The sequence below is a fragment of the Scleropages formosus genome, chromosome 17 (assembly GCF_900964775.1).
Source record: "Scleropages formosus chromosome 17, fSclFor1.1, whole genome shotgun sequence".
In the NCBI taxonomy this organism is placed as follows: Eukaryota; Metazoa; Chordata; class Actinopteri; order Osteoglossiformes; family Osteoglossidae; genus Scleropages; species Scleropages formosus.
The window spans coordinates 6,102,627-6,122,388 of NC_041822.1; the positions used below are offsets into that span (position 1 = coordinate 6,102,627).

The 19,762-nt window shown below is 42.9% G+C and overlaps 1 protein-coding gene across 3 annotated transcripts; it reads right to left on the bottom strand.

Annotated features, from left to right (window-relative positions):
* Positions 1-70: 70 nt before the first annotated feature.
* skic3 (SKI3 subunit of superkiller complex) lies at positions 71-19,618 on the bottom strand. 3 transcript variants are annotated; one of them, XM_018759452.2, is made up of 41 exons: positions 19,538-19,618; positions 18,858-18,960; positions 18,220-18,363; positions 17,636-17,727; positions 17,456-17,531; positions 16,970-17,122; positions 16,480-16,578; positions 16,058-16,166; positions 15,783-15,923; positions 14,441-14,542; positions 14,121-14,245; positions 13,806-13,892; positions 12,528-12,631; positions 12,305-12,431; positions 11,516-11,695; positions 11,245-11,369; positions 10,749-10,999; positions 10,366-10,468; positions 9,973-10,155; positions 9,555-9,699; positions 9,383-9,461; positions 9,208-9,269; positions 9,029-9,085; positions 8,770-8,838; positions 8,245-8,319; positions 8,002-8,143; positions 7,669-7,762; positions 7,431-7,508; positions 7,086-7,210; positions 6,857-6,980; positions 6,039-6,260; positions 5,444-5,516; positions 5,239-5,292; positions 4,594-4,705; positions 4,280-4,408; positions 3,816-3,940; positions 2,790-2,942; positions 2,524-2,676; positions 1,289-1,419; positions 677-806; positions 71-200 (listed from the first exon to the last, which is right to left on the bottom strand). In XM_018759452.2, the coding sequence occupies exons 2-41, from the start codon at positions 18,945-18,947 to the stop codon at positions 129-131; spliced, it is 4,695 nt and encodes a 1,564-aa protein (XP_018614968.1). In that variant the 5' UTR covers positions 18,948-18,960; positions 19,538-19,618; the 3' UTR covers positions 71-128. The 3 variants fall into 3 exon arrangements, with proteins under 3 accessions (XP_018614968.1, XP_018614966.1, XP_018614967.1); XM_018759450.2 differs by having other exon boundaries at positions 3,804-3,940; XM_018759451.2 differs by lacking the exon at positions 19,538-19,618 and adding an exon at positions 19,376-19,447 and having other exon boundaries at positions 3,804-3,940.
* Between the last annotated feature and the right edge of the window lie 144 nt (positions 19,619-19,762).

A 19,762-nucleotide genomic window follows, 5' to 3' on the forward strand; every position in this document is an offset into this window, starting at 1 on the left:
CAGACAGATTCCAATGTCAGAAAAAGCAGTTTAAGACAACGTGTTGGTTGTGGAACTCAGTTTTTTTTTTTTTTTTTTTTTTTTTTTTTTTACTGCCACAGACTGGTATCTTCTTGTGTAATTCAGCATTAAGAGGAAAGCTGTTTGTGAAACTCTACAAGTTTGGAATCTCCAGCTGCTTTGGCATGATCCATCAGGGTCTACGGGTGGGGAGGAAGAGAAATTATTTCACACTAATTGTCTCACAAGCAGCATATATTACAATTTTTTGTTGATCTCCTACAACTTTCATTGATATTTGTATTCCAATCTGAGGAGTATTAATTAATTAATGTACACTGTTCCATTATGGGTATACTTTGACCAATATTTATATCTTATCCTGGGATGCATTAATTACTGTACGTTACCCCACTAAGAAAGCCCTTTAATACTTCAAATACACATCAGTAATCTTCATTGTACTCTTCAAGAGTAAATATTTAAAGAATTAACAGTACACACAATAATGTAATGTTCATACATCACTGCTACAACCCATCAAACTAATGACCTGGTAATCAAGCTGTGGAATAACTCCATTCCATTAAGGCTGCTTCTCTCAGAGAGCCTGACTGGATGAGTGATGGTTACTGTACCAGATGCCTAGTGGACAAGTGAAAGTCAAGAACCTTACATCCATCAGCTCGTGGTCATCCTTGGCATGCAAGTGCCGGAGAAGGTACCAGCGGGCCACGGAGGTGACGGTCTCAGGCTGCAATGGGGAGGGCGTGTAAACGATCCTCTCCAGCAGACGACGTGTTTCCCTAGTGACAACAGACTTACCGTTACCCTGATACAAGTTGATTGATTAATACAGTAGTAACCACAGGCTTCATGAAACCCCTGACCAGGAGCCATTCACGCATATTCCTAGTTAAAAAAAATAGCTTCTTGAACATTGTTTTAACACAAACCAGAGTAGTCTAGGCAATTACTGAGGACCCTGTAGGTTATAATGCATAGATGAAGGACTTCATCCAAGACAGTTATATCCTTTTTGTCTATTAAAACCATTCAGAAATTATGCAAGTGGTTTTTTTTTTGTATGAGGTCTACATAAAGGTTTTCAGCTGGATCCATTTTGTAAAGAGAGAGGAAGTACTGAGCCAGACTCTCTTAGCTATCACTACTACAATAGCTAAGAGAGTCTGGCTCAGTACTTCCTCTTCCTTTATAAAATGGACCATAAATTGTTCAGTTCTCCATATTGTCTCCACCTTGGAAAGGAGTCCCGCATGACACCCACCTGGCTCCCATTTTGATGGAGAACTGCAGCAGGGCTTGGATGAGGAGTGCAATGGGGCAGGGGCCCAGCTTCAAAGCCTCTGTGGTGGCCTCCAGGACCAAGTCCTTCCACTCAGCGCCTTGGACACTGGCCTGCAGATTAGAAAAGAGGTCATTTCCTCTCACGGATTACATCACGGTCATAGCGTTAGTCTCATGTACATGTCCGCAGCAAACCTGCACATTTCTAAATGCTTCAAAGCACAAATTTCAGCACCGCCTGGGACAAGAAACTTTCACACCTTCAACAGACAAGTCACCAAAAAAAGACACCATAACAAGTAGCACACTGACGCGAAGGGTGCAGGGAGTGTCAGAAGCAAGAGATCCTTACAGTTCACAATTGAGCTAATAATAATAATAATAATAATAATAAAGGAAATTATGATCTAAAATAAATTGCACAGAAATGTGCTGTATCAAATGCGTACTTGTACTGCATTTCAAGTGTACGCCTGAAATTCCTCAGCAGCAGACTTGAAAAAACAGAAAATGCGCCTTTTTCAGTTCGTAATGCACTGCCACTTTCCTCTCAGTTCAGTTTGCTTCCTCGGTGTGCATAACACTGGAGTGCGGGTAACAAGCAACCAGCAGCGTTAGTAATGATGCAATGACACAGTGTAAGAGAAGTAGGGGACAACAGCCAGAAGGCAACAAAGGAAAGAAAACAGACCTCTTAAAGCTGGTGCAGTGGACACTAGGGATCCAAAGCCAGTTGGCTGCATACCCCTCCTGGGCAAAGCGTGGCAAAATGGTCCAGCAGTCATTGAGTCACTGCTTTTTGTTGGCCACACTCCACTTCTTCTCTTACACTAATAAGCTAAGCTCTTTTTTATTATTAAATGTAACATAAGCACTTCTACTCTTTTGTGTGCCTATCTTGTTGACAGATGCCATCTTGGTCACCCTCACACAAACACAGATCCCTCCTGACTGTCTTGCTGAGGGTCCTCATGACTAACTTTACTCTCCGAGTTGCCCTCTTTCTTGTATGTTCCCCTGTACAAGCGGCCTGGCAACGAGACGCTTTCTGTGACTTGACGGTCCCATGCGTGAACGTGCTCACATCTGTGCACGGTTCTGTAACAGGACACTTTTCATTAGATGACCCCACAGCCACATTTTAAATTTGTGAGTGTTCCACACTGTAATGTTCTTTCTTGTCAGCCCTCCAGTGGTCATGTTCAAGAGCCTCACCATGCATGGGCCCAGTGCCAGCAGTGCAAGCCGCAGAAGGCTGGCCACCTTCCCACTGAAGGAGCCCAGCTGAGAGGCCAGCTGGAGGCTCTGTCTGTAGGCCATGACGGCCTGGACCAGCAGACCTTGCAAACGGTACACCTCTGCCAGCCACTAGGAAGAGAGCGCAAACAGACGCATTTGAGCACCACTGTTGTTGTGCCAAACCTCATAATTTTGGTTAATGGACTGGGAGTGGTCAACCAGCACGGCAGCGTGACACTTACGTGCCAGGCCTGCACGCATGCCTCATTGGCTAAGACTGCACTGCTGAGCTGTTCCAACACAGAGGAGGGCAGGGTGGTACGGGAGAGCAGGAGGCTCTCACACTGGATCTGCCGCAGCAACAGGAACACGGCAGGCTGCTCTGGTGACAGGGCCTGAGAGAGAGACAAAGAGGGAGAAAGAGGGAAAGAATGAGGAGCAGGTCAATGACGTGTGCGCCCCCCGGCCAAAAAGTCACAAGTAAAAGAAGTGGGATGAAGAAAAAGGGGGAGAGTCAGCCCTATAGTTGGTGATGTGCTGTTCAGCGTTCTGTTCTTTGCTTGTTCGGGAGGTGGCGCGGAACCCTATTTTCACATTTAATGCAGAGTTCTCAGAATAAAGCTCAGTTTGTACATTTTTCAATTACTGGCTGTGTTTATGTGACTTGCATGAGTACATGTCTGTTACTGTTATTTGTCACTTTTCATCACAGTGAATTACATTTCCAGATTTGTCTGCGAAACTACTTACTATTATGCATGTATACAGCTGGGTAATTTTTTCTGCATTCGTGAAAGACTTCGAAAAGGGAAAAAAAAAAAGGGCAGCACTCTTAAACGTAGCGGAAAAATTCAATTGGCACAACAGATGGCTGTACACAGACTATATCACTTTCACCTTGGAGCCTAAGCAGGAAAAAGGGGGGGGGCTTTTTTATTTGAAACAATTGTATAGAGCTTGGGATTCCAGCAGCTACATTGTCTTTACTGTTGCCACTTGAGTCAAGCATATCATCCTGGCATTACTACATCTAATTTTTTCAAAACAAACAAATGTCAAAAATATCAATTAAACATAAGTACCACACTCAGGGCTGCTACAGCAGGAATGGAGATTTCAAACCCATGTCTTTCAATTGCAACGCAGCTGCTCTATCTAATATGCTACCTGCAGAGCTGCTACTAGTAGCATTTTTCTACTAGTCAGTCAGTCTGGTGCAGGAAAGGACCAATAACATGACAAGGGCTGTACTACACCTGTGGCTCTACCTGTTTACAGATGGCTTCAGCCTCTGCAGGCTGCCCACTCTGCTTGAGCCCAGACACAGCCTGCTGGAGTGCCCAGGCCTCCAGGGCACGAGCGAGGGGTCGCTCCCGCTCCTCCATCACCCGCACTGTTTGCAAGAAAGGTTGGAGGGACACAGTTCTTTAAGCATGACCAGGGAAGAGAGTCCATTTCACAGCAGTCTGCCACAAAGCCGATCTTTATTAGAATCTCACGAAACATTTAACACGGCCCTCACATTTTAATTTCCATGATTAGCACGTGAAGAGCAAAGTCAGCTTCAGAGAAATTATAGAACATGATCTTAATGTATATACATCAAAACAAGGGAACTTTACAGCACTGCATGCTGCATTTATAATTTCACATATAATCTTTGCAAATTTCCCTTCAAAACAGTAACTGGAACAAAGTGACATAAATGTGGCCCAGTCTACTCCATACTGACCTTTCTCTGACACCAGGGTCATGAGCTGCCGCTCGAGGCCCTCCCTGCGAGGAGCTGAGCTAGACAGCAAGCGGGCCGTGTTCTCCGTGTGACAGGCGGCCATGAGCGCAGCCCACCCTGCTGGGTCATCTGTCAAAGACCGAGACAGGAAGCCAGCCAGCCTTAGCAAGCAGCACTACGCAACACAGATAGCTCCTGACTTGGACTGGCTGATAGTCACCCAGCAATCTGCAACCATAATGAGTGACGTGTGGATACGTGCATGTTTTCTTCTTCAAGAGTAACAACACAGTATGACTGTTATTCTGCTATACCAGGGCAAAGGCGAACGGCCGTCTGAATGGTTTTCAAAGCATTTCTCATTTTGTCCTCGATCGAGTGCCTGCCAGACGCCAGCTGGTTAATGCCACTGAACAACAGCGCCTTCTGCAGGAAGAGAAGAGTGCTGCTGGTGAGCAAGACGAGTCCTAGGCAGGCTGACATTTACAGCTATTCATTTAGTATTGTATTGGATCATTCTCCACTTGTGAAAAGCATCTGATGTTGCACAATTCTTCAAAGCACATATTTGCTTCTTTATAGTAACGTACAAAGTATGTCTGCTTACGTTTACATTCATTCATTTAACTGACACTTTTCTCCAAAGCAATTTGCATCTGCCTACAATTACTCACCCATTTGCACAGCTGGATAATTTTTACAGGAGCAATTTCAGAGTAAGTATCTTGCTCAAGGGGACTACAGCTGAAGGTGAGATTCGAACCCATGAACCTTTGGGTCCAAAGGCAACAGCTGTAACCACTAGGCTATCAGCTGTCCCCACATGACAATCTAAGCAGGCTGAAAACTCAAACCACTGACACATGCAAAGTGTGTATGTAAACACACGCAAGCATATAGTGTGTGATATTTAGAAGGACGCATAGAATCCCATTATGACAGGTGAAATGGGGCCATACCTTTCCCTGAGTCATGCTGGATAGACAAGCCACACTCCCAGCAACTGCACCACCCTGTTAACACAAGTCACCCTTTAGAGGATGTAGGGCTGACATTTCAGTAGGTTTTGAAACTCCTAAATGGCTATTTATGCATGAATTACTATAGTTAACTTGCTCTTCATTACTACTCCCGAGAATCTGTGCCAGTAAGCTCTGCACTTACATCAGCCTTCCTGGGATAATACTGAGGCACCAGTCGAGACAGCAGGGCCCAGAGAGATGGGTTTCCTGGGTTACTAACCAGAAAGAAACAGATGTGCCAAGATCACAATCCCACAAAAAGAAATATATAAGCCAGATACTGCAGAGGCAGATCCCAATTTATTAGACTGACAATTTGTAAACCTTGCTTTGAGACAAATTATATAACAAAGTGTTTCCCCAGTTTCTCCTCAGGGATCTCACGGCATTTCAGATATACTCTTATCCTGATTTACAAGTCCAACGTGTTTGCAAAAAACTGATCTCAAGGTAATTCTCATAAATAAGGAGCTAAATTAATACTATTTTAAAAAGGAGCTCACCTCCCATCTCCCATTTTCATGCCGATATGCTATATTGTCTCCACATTATATAAAGGACAAACTATTTACAATGATCTGGCTATCTGTCCCATTTTGAAGGTCACTTTTGTCCCTATACACAAGAATTTGAATTACGAGCAGTTTCCAGGAACACACTGCACTCACAAACAAGGTTGCGAATGTATATAACATGTAAGAAAGGTATAGAAGTTGCAGAGGTGCATGCTGGAATACCTGTGCACAGCCCGTGCAGCTTCCTTCTGCACAGCACTATAGTTCCCTTGCAGTGCCAGCAGGGTGCAGGTGAGGATGCAGCGCTCCTCGACAGTGCCCTGGCCAGAGGTCCGCTTAAGCAGCTCGGAGAGAGCGGCACTCGCCAGAGTGCTATCACTATGCACCAGGCCCAGGGCACACAGGGAAAGAAGGCTCTCTGCTGCAGGCTCCTGCAGCATGGAGCTGTAGAAACAGCACACAACACTGGTCAACGGCTACCTGAGGACTGTGACAAAATTTGATAGCAAAAAATAATAACAGTGCATTGATAAAATGCAATACTACTATTGTTATGATCCATCAATTATCCATAACTGCCTGGGCAGTGCAGGGTCATGGTGGTCCAGAGCTAGAAGCATAGTGTGTGGGGCATAATACATCCTGGACAGGATGTCATTCCATCAAAGGGCAATCACGCACACACTCTTTACACACAGAAGGCAGTTAGTCATCAGATCACCTGAAACATGTATCTATACACTGCGGGAAGAAACAGGAACACCCCTGAGGACATCCAGACAAAACAAGGGGGAACATGCAAATTACAATCAGATTCTAATAGCCGTCCACAATAATTTTTATTATGTCAACCCACTATTATTATTAAAATTATTTTTAAGCAGAGACTCTTAGTCCTGACAGTTCAGGAAGCTCATCAGGATTACTGGAACAATAAGTGCCTCACACAAGGCTGCTCAAGAGTAGGTCAGTGAGAAAGTCTGACAGATAAGAGAGTGGGTGGGCGGCTGCTGAGCTCATCACTTAGCTCGATCACGCACCACTTGAAGAGCAGCGTCTTGGCCACGTCCATGCAGCCCTGTCGGTGCTGGAGGATAGCCAGGGCTGTCAGGATGTAGGTCTTCTCCTTCTCGCTGGAGGCCACTGTTAGAGCTTGCTCGTAGGCTGAGGACATGGGAACCAGGGCAAAGGGAGCATTTAGATATTTTCAGCAGAGGTCTCACACTATTCACGGTTCAACTCACTGACACAAAAACTAGAGAAACCAACCACGCAAACTGTCCTGCAGGTGTCCTGCCCTGAAGCAGGCCAATGCCAGACCTGTGAGGTCATGGAGCTCTTCCTTAGGTGTGGAGGAATAGACTCGCACTGCCTTGTCCCACTGGCCTGTGTTGCTACGGGCAACAAAGTAGCGATTTACTAATTATGCGGCAGCAAATTTTCTTTGAATTTACAATGATCACCAGATATAATCTCTTATTTTAGTTGGTTTTTATTTCAGATGTGCAGAGATAAAGTTAAAATTAATTGGGAAGAAAAATGGAAAGTGAGCAGTCATTGAGCATCTTATTTGGAACTTTAAAGGAACTCAGGCAAGAAATTTAAACTCTTTACCAAAGGGCACGGGCATAGTTCCTAAGAGCAAAGTTGAGACTTTCTGACTGTTCCGAGGACCGAAGGAGCTCAGCAGCTCTGCAAGAGAAAATGATTCTAAGGTTACAAAGGCTGAGCAATAACCAGAAACAACTGACTAACATTGAGAACACAAGAACAGGGCTAAGCATCAAAAGTCATGTATCTGAGTATATCAAATATTATCAAGAGCCTCTGAAGATGAACAGTTACGGTTCACCTTTGGTAGGCTTGACGTGCTTGTTTTTTGAGGTGCAGGTGTTCATTTAGGTAGCCCAGCATAGTGAATGCACCAGAGTCTGTCTGGATTCTCTCTACAGGAAAGACAGAAGCAGAAGTGACAGATTATGCACATTTATAATCTGAAGTTTTGGAGACTTTCCATTATTTAAAGCAACATGCCATGGCACTTCATCTATACACAAAAATGAATCCATGCAATTTTTAAGTGCAAACACCATTTGCACGTCACAAAACTTTCATTTTGAGTAAATCATATTACCAAACAAACACTACTTTGTTAATCCTCCACGAAGCTGATCCGGATACCCACCAGTATATTTGCACAAAGCAACCTGAGCAGCTGACACAGCATTCATCTGGATGATGTTGTAACGGTACAGCTCCGAGTCCCGGTTGCTTTTATCCAGCAGGGTCGAGCAAACCCAGAATGCATAGCCCTTCACGCCTTCCGTCTGAGTCACAGTGAAAGGCATGGAGAAAGCAAAGCAAAGTAAAACATAAGGACACCAACACTAATGTGCACAGGATGGACACTGTAGGTGATGCCACATACATGAGTGCTCAGCTCTGTGGTGTGTCTGAAGAGATCCATGGTGTCATAGCTCCCAACAGTCTCAGCAATGAGGGCCTGGAAAATCACAGCGGTTGTTGGACAGGTATTTCTCTGATATTGCTGATGAGGGTTCAGTGGTTTATAGCTAAAAAATGAGAACATGTTGGACTCCAAGAAAGATACCAATTGGAAAAAAATGAATAAAAGCACATTAAACAGATAGAACAGATAGATCTGAACTATTGAAGTGGGTAAGATGTGAACACACATACAGTACCAGTCAACAGTGCGAGTACACTTGCTGCAAACTCTGCTTTTGTTAAGTCGGAGCAAGAAATTAACTGACACGTCTCCCTAGCTCTTCTGCAGCTATTCATAGACATGCTGGACACTTGCGGGCTGCTCTGCTTTCACCTTCAGTCCAGTTCATCGCAGACAAGTCTTGACCTGGTCACCCAGGTTGTATACTCACGCTTTTCCACTTGTACTGTACATCAGACATGTCACCTTTGATTTGAAACCAACCTGTCCAATCCAGCATCTGACATACAAAGGTTCGAGAGACTGAGCAATCTTGAAGGCCTCATGTGCAAGCTGTGTAATTAAAACAATACAAATGATTATCCAGCCGTATCGCAGAAGTGCTCTGCAGTTATTCCTTCACTTTGATGAGCATATACTGAAGGCTAAGCAAAATATTTCTTGCCAAAAAACTCAAAACTGTGAAAGAATTCATACTTTCAAGAAGCACTGTAAAAATCCTGTGAAGCAAGCACTCATATACCTCAATATTTTCTTTCTTCAAATACAAGGTCCCAAGGTTTGTCCAGGCAACAACATTCTAATGAAAAACAAAAAGAAAGGAGACACGACAACGATAATCTTAGACCTTTGACATATTGTGTAATACTGACAAAGGAAATATATGTTTTAACTGTGAGATATTCAATGTGTTTCACTTACATTTGCTTCCATCTTCACAGATTTAATGAAGGAGTGCTGAGCTAGAGCAAAATTTTCAATCCCTGCAAAAATGCAGAGGAAACCAAGAAAACAGCACTTAAGTTTAAAAAGTTACTTAATTATAACCCAATAGGGCAGGGTAAATTAACTGTTCAGTTCCCTCACGGGGATGTACCTTTGCTCATGGCCACTACCCCCAGGGCATTCCAGTAGCTGTGGTTGCTGCTGTCCAGCATCACAGCTTTCTTTACACACTGGAGAGAAGAGAGCGAGAAAATCTACTGAACTGGACACAGGCAGCACAGTGCAAAGCAGCAGCACAACACTCACTCACTGCCACATCCCACCTGCAGGGATTTCTCCAGGAGCAGCTTGTATTCTGGATCCTGCTCTGGGGAGGTCAGCCGACTGGACTGATGGTAATAGTTAAGGCCAAGGTCATACCACAAGTTTGCTGCCTCTGCCATGAGCTTGAGTGCCTGAGCGTAGCACCTGTGACAAAGAAGGTCAGAGAGCTCGCGTAAAGTCTCCAGTCATTTTCAAACACGATCTTGTCAGCCAATAAAAGAGAAATATGTATGTCTTAAAAATAGTACTTTGAACTCTTACTAGCACTTTTTCTTATAATTTCTGTGACTGTCTTGTGATATAACTTGCTTTCACTGACCTAGACTGTTAAGAGAATAAATAATGTTTATTTCTGACTTGTAAGTTTTCAATAAAACTAGAAATATCTAGACACCAGGGTGTCGGTCTCAGACCCACCTCTCGCCCAGCTTGAGGACCTGGGTCTGGGTGAGGGTGTGTTCCTGATCAGGGGGGTCCAACCCTGACAGTGTACCAGGAATCAGTACTCTGGCCCGGTTGGGGGAGACTGTATGGGTGGCTGTGCAGGCATCTCCAAGGAGCTTCCACAGACAGGACAAGTCTGGACGCTGACGTACTGCCCTGGGGATATGAGGCCACAAAATCACCAATCACCATCAACCTCCTCAGCCAGACACCCACTTATCACACTACATTATCAATCAGCTCATTCCTTCACTATGCAACCTTCCCCATTCCCGCAGAACAAACGTGGACTTCAGGGGTAAAGAAATCTCGTGGAGATCCATCGTTGAGAGATTTGCCAAAAGTAGAAGCTGTAATCATCCTCACCTGAAGAGGTATGAGATAGCCTCTTGAATGAGGTCTACTGCTCTCCCGTCCAGGTAGTCTTCCAAAGCAGCCCGAGCCATGGCCAAATGGCATTCTCCCAAACCTACAGGGATATTAAAAAAAAAAAAAAAAAAAAATAGAAATAAATAAATAAAACAGGTTGAACTAAACTTTACCATTAAACCGGTCCTAGGTTATTTACGCTTTCAGTCATTGTGAGACAAACAGGTATTTACAGGTATTTGTATGTCTATTTCCCTGTAAAGTAAGGAAATACAAAAGCACACAGTGGTCACAATTTCTGACCCACATAGTCATGCAAGCCATCCTGTGTATCAACAGGTATGCCACTTAAGCTCAGAATCATGATGTCATCCCCACACCTTTCAGCGCTGGAACATATTCTTCCCGCTTTATGATCTGCAGGTACTCGCTGGCGGCCTCCTTGAACTTCCCCAGTGTCTGCTTGATGGCGGCCATCTGGTAGAGGTTGTAGATTGACTCCTGGTTGAGCTGGTGGGCCCTGGCGAAGGCCTTAAGAGCAGCTGTGAAGCTCCTTCTGTTCAAGTAGGCCTCTCCCAGGCATTCCCAGCAGATGCAGTCCTGGGGATCAGCTCTCAAGGCAGCTTGGAGGCTTTGTAGGAAACAATGTGGGCGAATAACAACAAAGCCATAGACTCCTCTTGATGTCAGGGTTCATTTGTAAGCAACTGACCTGTATGCAGTTTATTGCATTCTACATGAGAGTTTATTATTTAAAAAAACAACACTAGCTTTTCTCAAATTACACATAAAAATTCAGTTCTGCACATACAGCGTGTAACGTTTGAAAGAGCATTTTATACTGTCACAGTACGTGTCAGTGCTCAGTACACTTACTCTGCGATGGCCTGAGAGTGCTGGCCAATCTTCAAGTGGTACAGTCCTCGCCTCATCCAGGCCCACTTGGCTGAACCAGGAGTTGCCTTTTCTGTCACAGCCTTTAGAACCTCCAAAGCAGAGTCCTGAAGAGCAAAGGTCATACTCACTCACAAAGAACGAGGTATATAATCAACAGCTAGAGCTCTAGGATTAAGAGGAAGGGCTGAGTTTAATCACAGTATTGTACAGCCCAGCGGAGGAAACTTCCACAGGCCTCCAATAAACGCACCATATCTCCCTGCTCCATGCTCAGGTCCACAGTGGCAGCCCCAGACTCCACATCACCATTATCCAGCTCAAATGCTCGCTTGTAGCACCCCCTGGCTCGCACCCGGTCCTTTGTAATCTCTCTGTAGTAATGGCCCAAGTATCGGAAGGCAGGTCCCAGGAAAGGGTCCAGCTTTGCAGCCTGAAACAACCCACAAATCACAAACAGCCTTAGCTCATCGATCAGGGTGAAACATACTTTTGCTTTTGGTCACAAGTCATACAGGAGATAGACTGACTCTGTTATTATTTGGGACACCATGTACATCTCTTGTGAACAGAACTAAAACCACACTGCTAGAGCTGTGGAAAAAATAATACCTGAAACAGTTTGATGCCGAATGTCCATGAAGAAACCACTCATCCTGGTGTGTGCCTAACAATCAAACCCAACCTCTCTGGGCTGCTTATCTGCCTTATTTCTAATGCCTGAAATAGTCTTTTAAACCCTCCACAGCAGCCCCACTGTTTTGCCACATCTTGTACTGAATATTATGCCTTAATGCCCTAGTCAGCAGCAGTATAACTTGCTAGTCCTCCTCAGCCACTGACCATTGTTATTCCTCCCATTCTCTTTCAAACATGGTCAGGTCCCTTCTTTCATGGACGTCACAAATTAGAAGCCCCTAGTGACATTGTGTGGACTTCAGGGCAAAGGTTCAGCATCGCCAGTGGCCATCATGAAAATTCTCTTTTTTTTTTTTTAAAAAAAGAAAAAAAGGCAGAGGATCCAATGGGTACATGCACTGACCTTTAGCAGGTGGGTTTGAGTCTTGCTTTTGTCACGTTGGCTCTCCTTGCCCATGTGCCAGTAGAGGCGCCCCAGCAAAAAGTAGTACTCCCAAGAGTCTGGGCGCAACTCCACTGCCTTCAGGAAGCTAATAGCCAACATGTTTTTTTTTAGCTGGCGGAAGGAAACATGATAGGCAGGTTGGAATACGACAAACGAGGCACGTCAGAAGGGTTTCACTTACTTCTGCTCTGCTTGCTGGAGCTCATCCTTGGCAAGATGAGCAAGACCCTGTAGGGCCACAGCATCTGCCAGGCCAGGGTTAGAGGCCAGGAGCTCAGTTGACAGCTGCAGGAAGAGTGTGAGGAAAAGTTATTTCAGAAAAAGTTGTTCTCACAAGCTTAAAATATCTGCACATCAATTAGTTACAAAAAAATGCTCCATTTATTTGTATATTTATGTAGCTCACACTCCAAGGTCTGAACTTGCAAGATCTACAATGTTACTTACCATGGTTTACCCCTCTATGAAGTTGATTAATTTTTTTTACCGGACAGTAAAATTTCAGAGTAAGTAGTTTCCACATGGGTACTACAACAGAAAGTGGTGTTCAAACCTGTGTCTTTCAAATGCAAAGCAACAGGGCTATTTACCACACTACCTGCTGCCCCACAGGTATTCAGTACTTATTTTAATTTTTAAAAAAAAAAAAAAAAAGCTAGTGCAAGCACAGGGGACGCGGTGGCACAGCGGGTTTGGCCGAGTCCCACTCTCTGGTGGGTCTGGGGTTCGAGTCCTGCTTGGGGTGCCTTGCAACAGACTGGCATCCCCTCCCCCTCCAGCCTTATGCTCTCTCTTGTCGGTTTAGGCTCCGTTTCGCCGTGACCCCGCTTGGGACAAGCGGTTTCGTGCGTGCGTGCGTGGACATTGGTGTTTACATTCGCAATTCCATAAGATATTCACTCCTTATGTAACAGAGCTAATTCATTGTATGAAATTGCATCATTAGGCAAATTCCTCTCGAGAGGAGAATCAAATTACTTTTTTTGGGGGAAAAGAATTAGTTTCTGAAATAAAAAAGTATGATTTCTATCTTGTTTAATGTTATTTTTTTCTAATTTATCTTCCTCTGCAATTTTCCAGTGCCTTTTAGACTTTCATTTTGATAACTGGCTTCTGAAAGATTGTTATAAAGGAAACGTTTACATTATTGCCTGTAATTTTTTTTTGTAAAACATGCAAACACTACACCACTATGTTGTGTTACTATTGAGTGTTTTACAACAGGTTTTACAACCACTAACCCTGATATAACTGAAAAAGTATTTGTACGGAATAAATTACTTGATTTGGAAATAAAATTACCGTGTAATGAGGAAAACTTGCTTGAAAGGGGGTACATATTAAGCTGTTATAGTGCTTTTCTGTTGTAAAGCACCCTGTCACATGAGGGAGGAGTATATTCAATTCCAGACATTTTTGTTTATTATGACAAATTAAACAATGAGTGAATACCTCTTACCTGAAACACTTGGTCAAGGGATCCTTTTTGTAAATATGCTCTTCCTTTAAATGACATTAGAACTGGGTCCTTGTCAGCATGAGGAATCTGAAAGACAGATGGAGATATACCTAGGAAATCGTTCAAAATTCACTTATTTCAGGATCTAAATGTGAAGAATGTTATTTTACTATGGGAATATCTAACAGCAGTACATTCAAATGTTCATTTGGGATTCATTAGGAATTTTTTTTTATACAAACTTCATTCTTTGGACAAGTCACCATGTGCATGTGGAGACCATCTCTGGTGGTCTGCAGGGAGGGACAGGGGTACCTGTGAGAGAGTCTCCAGAGCCTCATCAGCATTCTGCTCCCCGCCACTTCGCAGCAAAGCCTCCAGCCTGAGCTGCAGGAGCTTTGTTCTCAGCTCCTCCTCCTTCGCACAACAACATTTCAGCCCTGTTGGAGCAAAGAGGGAAATTAACTTTTTTCCATGTGCAGCGATGGACTTCCAGAAACGTTGCACTTACGAAGATAATACACGACACACCAATGAAAACTACACAGCACACACACGAGCTGAAGAAAGAGAGCGATTTCACAGGGTTTAGCAGGCAATGCAACGAGAGGGAATGTGAGCTGGGAAGCAGATACCTTGATTGCAAGATACTACGCTGTCTCGATATCGATGCATTTTGATCTGGCCCTGGGCCAGGCTGTACCAGGCCAAAGTGCTGGAGCGCATGCGCTTGAGTCCTGACAAGAGAAACATTCAGTCGTGCAAGAGATAAACAGAACAGTTCCATGTTTCTATGAGTTTTACAACACCCTCAAGGCTACTATAAACACACAAACATTTAAAATAATGACATGTCACATCAGCAATTAACTGACTGTTTCAAAGAACAATTATGCTTTCAATAGAAAGTGCTGCATTTCACCCAGTCCTCTGTTAGTAACCAAGTACTAAGCCGACATGGCATCTTTCAAAAGTGCAACACTGTATGTAGAAAGAGGACAATGTTGCATTTCATTCAGGGCTACTTTTCTGCGTCACCCAGGGACATTATTTTTCTTGACACATTTGTATTACATTTCATACAAATACGGTCCAGTAGCATCTTACATGGATTTGGCTTTCACAGCCTCAACTTTATGCAGGTGAACCCAAACAATTCTTCAGTTTCCAATAAAAGAAATGTATTTCGGCAAATAAATGCTTCTGAACGCACCACACGCCAAGTGAGCTACTGATTTATGTCAACCCTCTTTTAGGTCACTCCATGGTACCACCTCCAGAGACAATGCTGCTTGAAAGCATGTGACCCCTTTGTGTCCCTTAACCCCTCTATGGTAAAAGTATTTAATAAGAATCAGTCTTTCTCATGTGACATAACTGGTGTGTAAAGACCAATTCCATACATTGCTTCAGAGGAAATTGTGTGTAGTAGAAACACGAAAGTAATGCAGGTGCACAAATAAGTGATGTGCAAGTTGTATTTGTTAAACCAAGTAGGTAAGTAGAATCAGATTGGTAAATTATAATCATTACTAATCATAAGCATTTTACATGTTTATTTTAAGATTTAGATTGTAATATTTTATACATGAATAATGATCATCCCAATAAGGTTCACATACTTTCAAGTTGCACTGTATGCCCTCACTCATATTACTACGCATGTTTGCATGTTATATTGTATACTAGTGTTTTTATTCTTACTATTCAACTTTACCATTTCTGTCTTAAACTCTTCTTGGTTTTGTGGGCAATTACAATGTATACTTAATAAATGTTTATTATTGTTTTGTGTACAGGCAACCTTATGGTAACATATTATACTTATATGGTACATGGACTACACACAATTTTTACCTTTATGTGCTCTGTCAATCCCACAATCCCTATGTGACATGTAACGTGAAACAGTTTCTCAGAAATTAACAATGGATGTTACTGGCATTACAAAGCACAGAACAATTTGCTTCTGTTCACCCTGAGCAAGATGCTTGATAGCCTCTTCATATTTTCCCTCCTCCAGAGCTCTGACACCAAAACCGATACGTCCCAGCCCGCTGTTCTCATCCAGGTCCAAGAGCTGTGTGAAGCACCTTGCAGCCTCATCGCTGTTGACACCTGTTGAGAAACCAGCATGTGGGGTCTAGTACCATAACAAATCCAACAGGAACAAGTGTTGTCCAATTTTTAAAAAAACACCCACACCAGGTATAATGCTCATAAATCCAGTTTGTTAAAGGATGTACACTCACTTGTCTTGAGGTACCACTTGCCGAGTTCCTCCAAAGGGAAGGTCTGTTCAGGATATAGTGACAGCATGGTCTCACATATTTCCTTCGTCTTCAGCTGCTCATGCTGGAGCTGGAAGACCACATGTAAAGATTATCAGTGCAATGGAAGCGTCCCAATGAGTCACCTTCGTCTCAGCAGACTTCCTCCATCTCTGATCGCTTGCATGTAGTGGATGCATTTTGAATTACGATTTAAGTAAAAGCAAATTGACAATGTTTACATTATGATTTAACTGAGGTTGAATTGAGCACATTTATTCATTAGTCATTTATATTACTTCCAATGTAAAATACACAACACTCATAAAAAGACAGTTAATTCAGTCTAAAGACAAAGAAAGCTGCCTTCAGCCAATTTTATACATGTGTAGGAAAAACTTTACCTTGGACAGACAACTAATGTAATCAATTAACAGTTTCTTGTGGCCATCAGAAGGGACACTGTCTGTCAGTGTCATGGCCTTCTCAAAAGCTGTTATTAACTGCAATAGAAAAAAAAAACAATTCATCCAATAGCTTTGTCATGGGGTTATATACATATTCAGTGACAATCAGTTCAGAGGAAACAACACACAAAAATAAGCCTTTATGATGTACACATAGCTCACCTGCCACCTTTTTTATTATAACTGTAAAACAGCATCACATAACCTTCTTCTGATCTAACTGTGGAAAGGTAAAGATAAGAGATGATAGGTAGCCCTGTCGAATTAGTTCGTTAGGTGAATGCAGGGCTGAGTGGTTTGTTTGGAAACATTCTGGCATCAGTCGAGATGCCATCATCAGTGGAGAGAGAGTGAACAAGAAAAAAAAAAAAGGTGCCCATTTGTCAGTCAGTCATTACTGACAGCTGAGTTGTGTTCGCTCACTCACATGCTGTTGCGTCTCGTTGTCTTGCTCCTCCACGCTGTCGGCCAGAAGCTGGATCATCTGCTTCCACAGCTGCAGCACCTCCCCCTTGTCTACGGCCTTCTCCCCTCTTCCGTCTTCTTTTAATTGGATCAGTTTGCGAAACGTTCTCGCTACCTGGAGAAAGCCTCCCCACGTGTCACACTCTTGAGTATCTCTACTGTATAATCCAGGCTCAAGAAATTATAGCCTCCAAAGCAAAGCATTACAAAACACAGAAAGAAAACTGAGACCAATTCCAATACTAGATACATTTAAATAAAAACAAAATGTAAAATATTCTATGAAATAAAATGTACATTAACTCGTAATTAATCATCACTTTTGTTAAAGTAAATCTATGGCACATAAAATTAATCTGTAGTATTTATCAGTTACATTGCTTGGAGACAGATACCGAAGGTTATAATCAAGACATTTTTGAATATGCAGTACTTAATATGTACAAACCTGCAAATAATCCTTGTTTTCCAGAAAGAGGTCTGCCAATTTTTTGCACACTTCGCAACATTTTTGTATGTCTGAACTGCCAGGTCAAAGGAACAAGAAAACAAATAACTGCACCTTAACAACAAAATAATAATTTGTCACATATATTTATTAAAACATGCCTCCGATGCGACAATTTACCTTTCGTACAACGTGACAAGTTTCTGATAGACGCTTGGCAGCTCTGCTTTGAAATCTGCTTGGTTGTTCTTTTCATATAAGTTCGCTAACCCCTAAAAGAAAATGAAATATAATATTCATAACCAAATTCAAAAATAAGTATTTATGCAAAACGGTGTTGCTCAATGAGGGCTTCATGCTAGCCTTAACATTGACTTATACTTTTGTTGATTCCTTTCGAAAGATCAAGATAAAAAAACAAGCATTTATCTCAGTTACTTGAGCTTATGACTGCAAAGACTTCATGTGACCCACTTTAGAGAAGAGTAAAATGCCAGTGGACATTTTGGCCAGATTAAGGAAATTAGGAGATACAGATGAGGCTTGAATAAAATGATTAATGCAATTACTGCTACTTATTCATTTAGCTGATGCTTTTCTCTAGAAACTTTCCTGCAGCAGTTCAGAGTAAGAGCCTTGTTCAGGGTTACTACAGTGGGAGGTGGGATTCAAACCCAGAACTTTCCATAGCAAGACAACCGCTCCAACCACTATACTATCAGCTATCGGTAAAGGGAAGCTCTGAACCGACCCACAAATCTCACCTGCCAAGCCAGGGGCTGTTCAGGCTCCAGCTCTGAGGCTTTCCTATAAGCGGTCTGGGCTTGATCTGGCTGGTCCAGCTCACAGGCTGAAACCCCGATGAACACCCAGGCATTGTAGTTGTTCTTCTCCAGTTTAAGAACAGCCTGCGAAAAAGGATACGATGACAGCAGGATACGATGACACACAATGCTAAAAAAATTACATTTGCATTTGAACTGCATTTTGAGTAATTACATTTACTTTAGTCACTTAGCTGATGCTTTTCTCCAAAGCGACTTAACAACATTAAGGTACTTACAACTGTTTACCCATTTATACGGCAGGGTATTTTCTACTGGAGCTTTTTTAGGGTAAGTGCCTTGTTCAAGGGTACTACAGCTGGAAGTGGGGATCAAACCCGGGACCTTTGGTCCAAAGGCAGCAGTGTTAACCACTATGATGGCAGCTACCCCATTACAATAAATGTGAAAGCACTACAGTACCATGCCATGCCATGTCATGTCATACACCCATGAACCCATATGGCGAGGAAATCCCTTCCTCAGATTGATGAAAGGATGTACGCAAACCTCTGCGGACACATCCGCAGCGCACAGACCGGACAAGACACTGAAAAAATCTCAAGGCAACAACTGACCTTGCAGTGTTTTAAGGCCTCTTTGTATTCTTTGTTTTTTATGGCTTCCCTTGCATTCTTCAAGGCAGATTTCACTTCTTTAGCAGCCATAGTTACTGACAATCTGTAAAAGTACCATGATAACATCAGACAGCTCATGTCACTATAACACAGGCAACAATGAGAGAACGCAAAGTTCACTCCAGTACATGTTATTTTTAAAAGGTCATATGAGCTCTTAGTACAATCAATCATTTTCAATCAATGGCCTGCATGCCACGGCAGAAACAGTGTATTAGAAATGACCACAACAACAAATTCAACAGGAACTGCTGACGATGAAGAATGAAGACAGAACAAGCAAATTGTGAGATGTACAACTCTCTTGCACAAGTGAAATAAGTACTTCTTCAGTGCACACACAACAAGCAGATATCTTCAACGACGCCCAACGTCGAGCAGTATAATTTCTTTCATTTTCACAGATAGTGAGTATGTGTTCAATCAATCATGACTCCAATAATGAATAAGCAACTCACTGACTGACATGACAAATGAAAATCACGACACGCAGTTAAGCACCAGTAATAAACATTTCAACGTGCAAACATCGTTAATAAAAAATTTAAAAAAAATGGAAAAGAAAAGAGAATCAGTTTACAGGCCCTCTATTTTAATCTTAATAAATTGATTAAACTTGCCCTGTCAGACTTAGCAGCAGCGGTAAGACCGGAAAGCTGCTCTTTCACCAGCAAACTTCCACTTCCGTGCTTCTTGGCAGAGCTCAATCCCACAGTGCACCGCGCAGGCTGACCACGTGTGAGGGCAGGGCAATATGGAGTGGTCACGTGAGAGGGGTTGAACGACGCCTGTTAGCCAACGCACAGTCCCACAATGCATAGCGTAGCCCGGTCACGTGGGTCGGG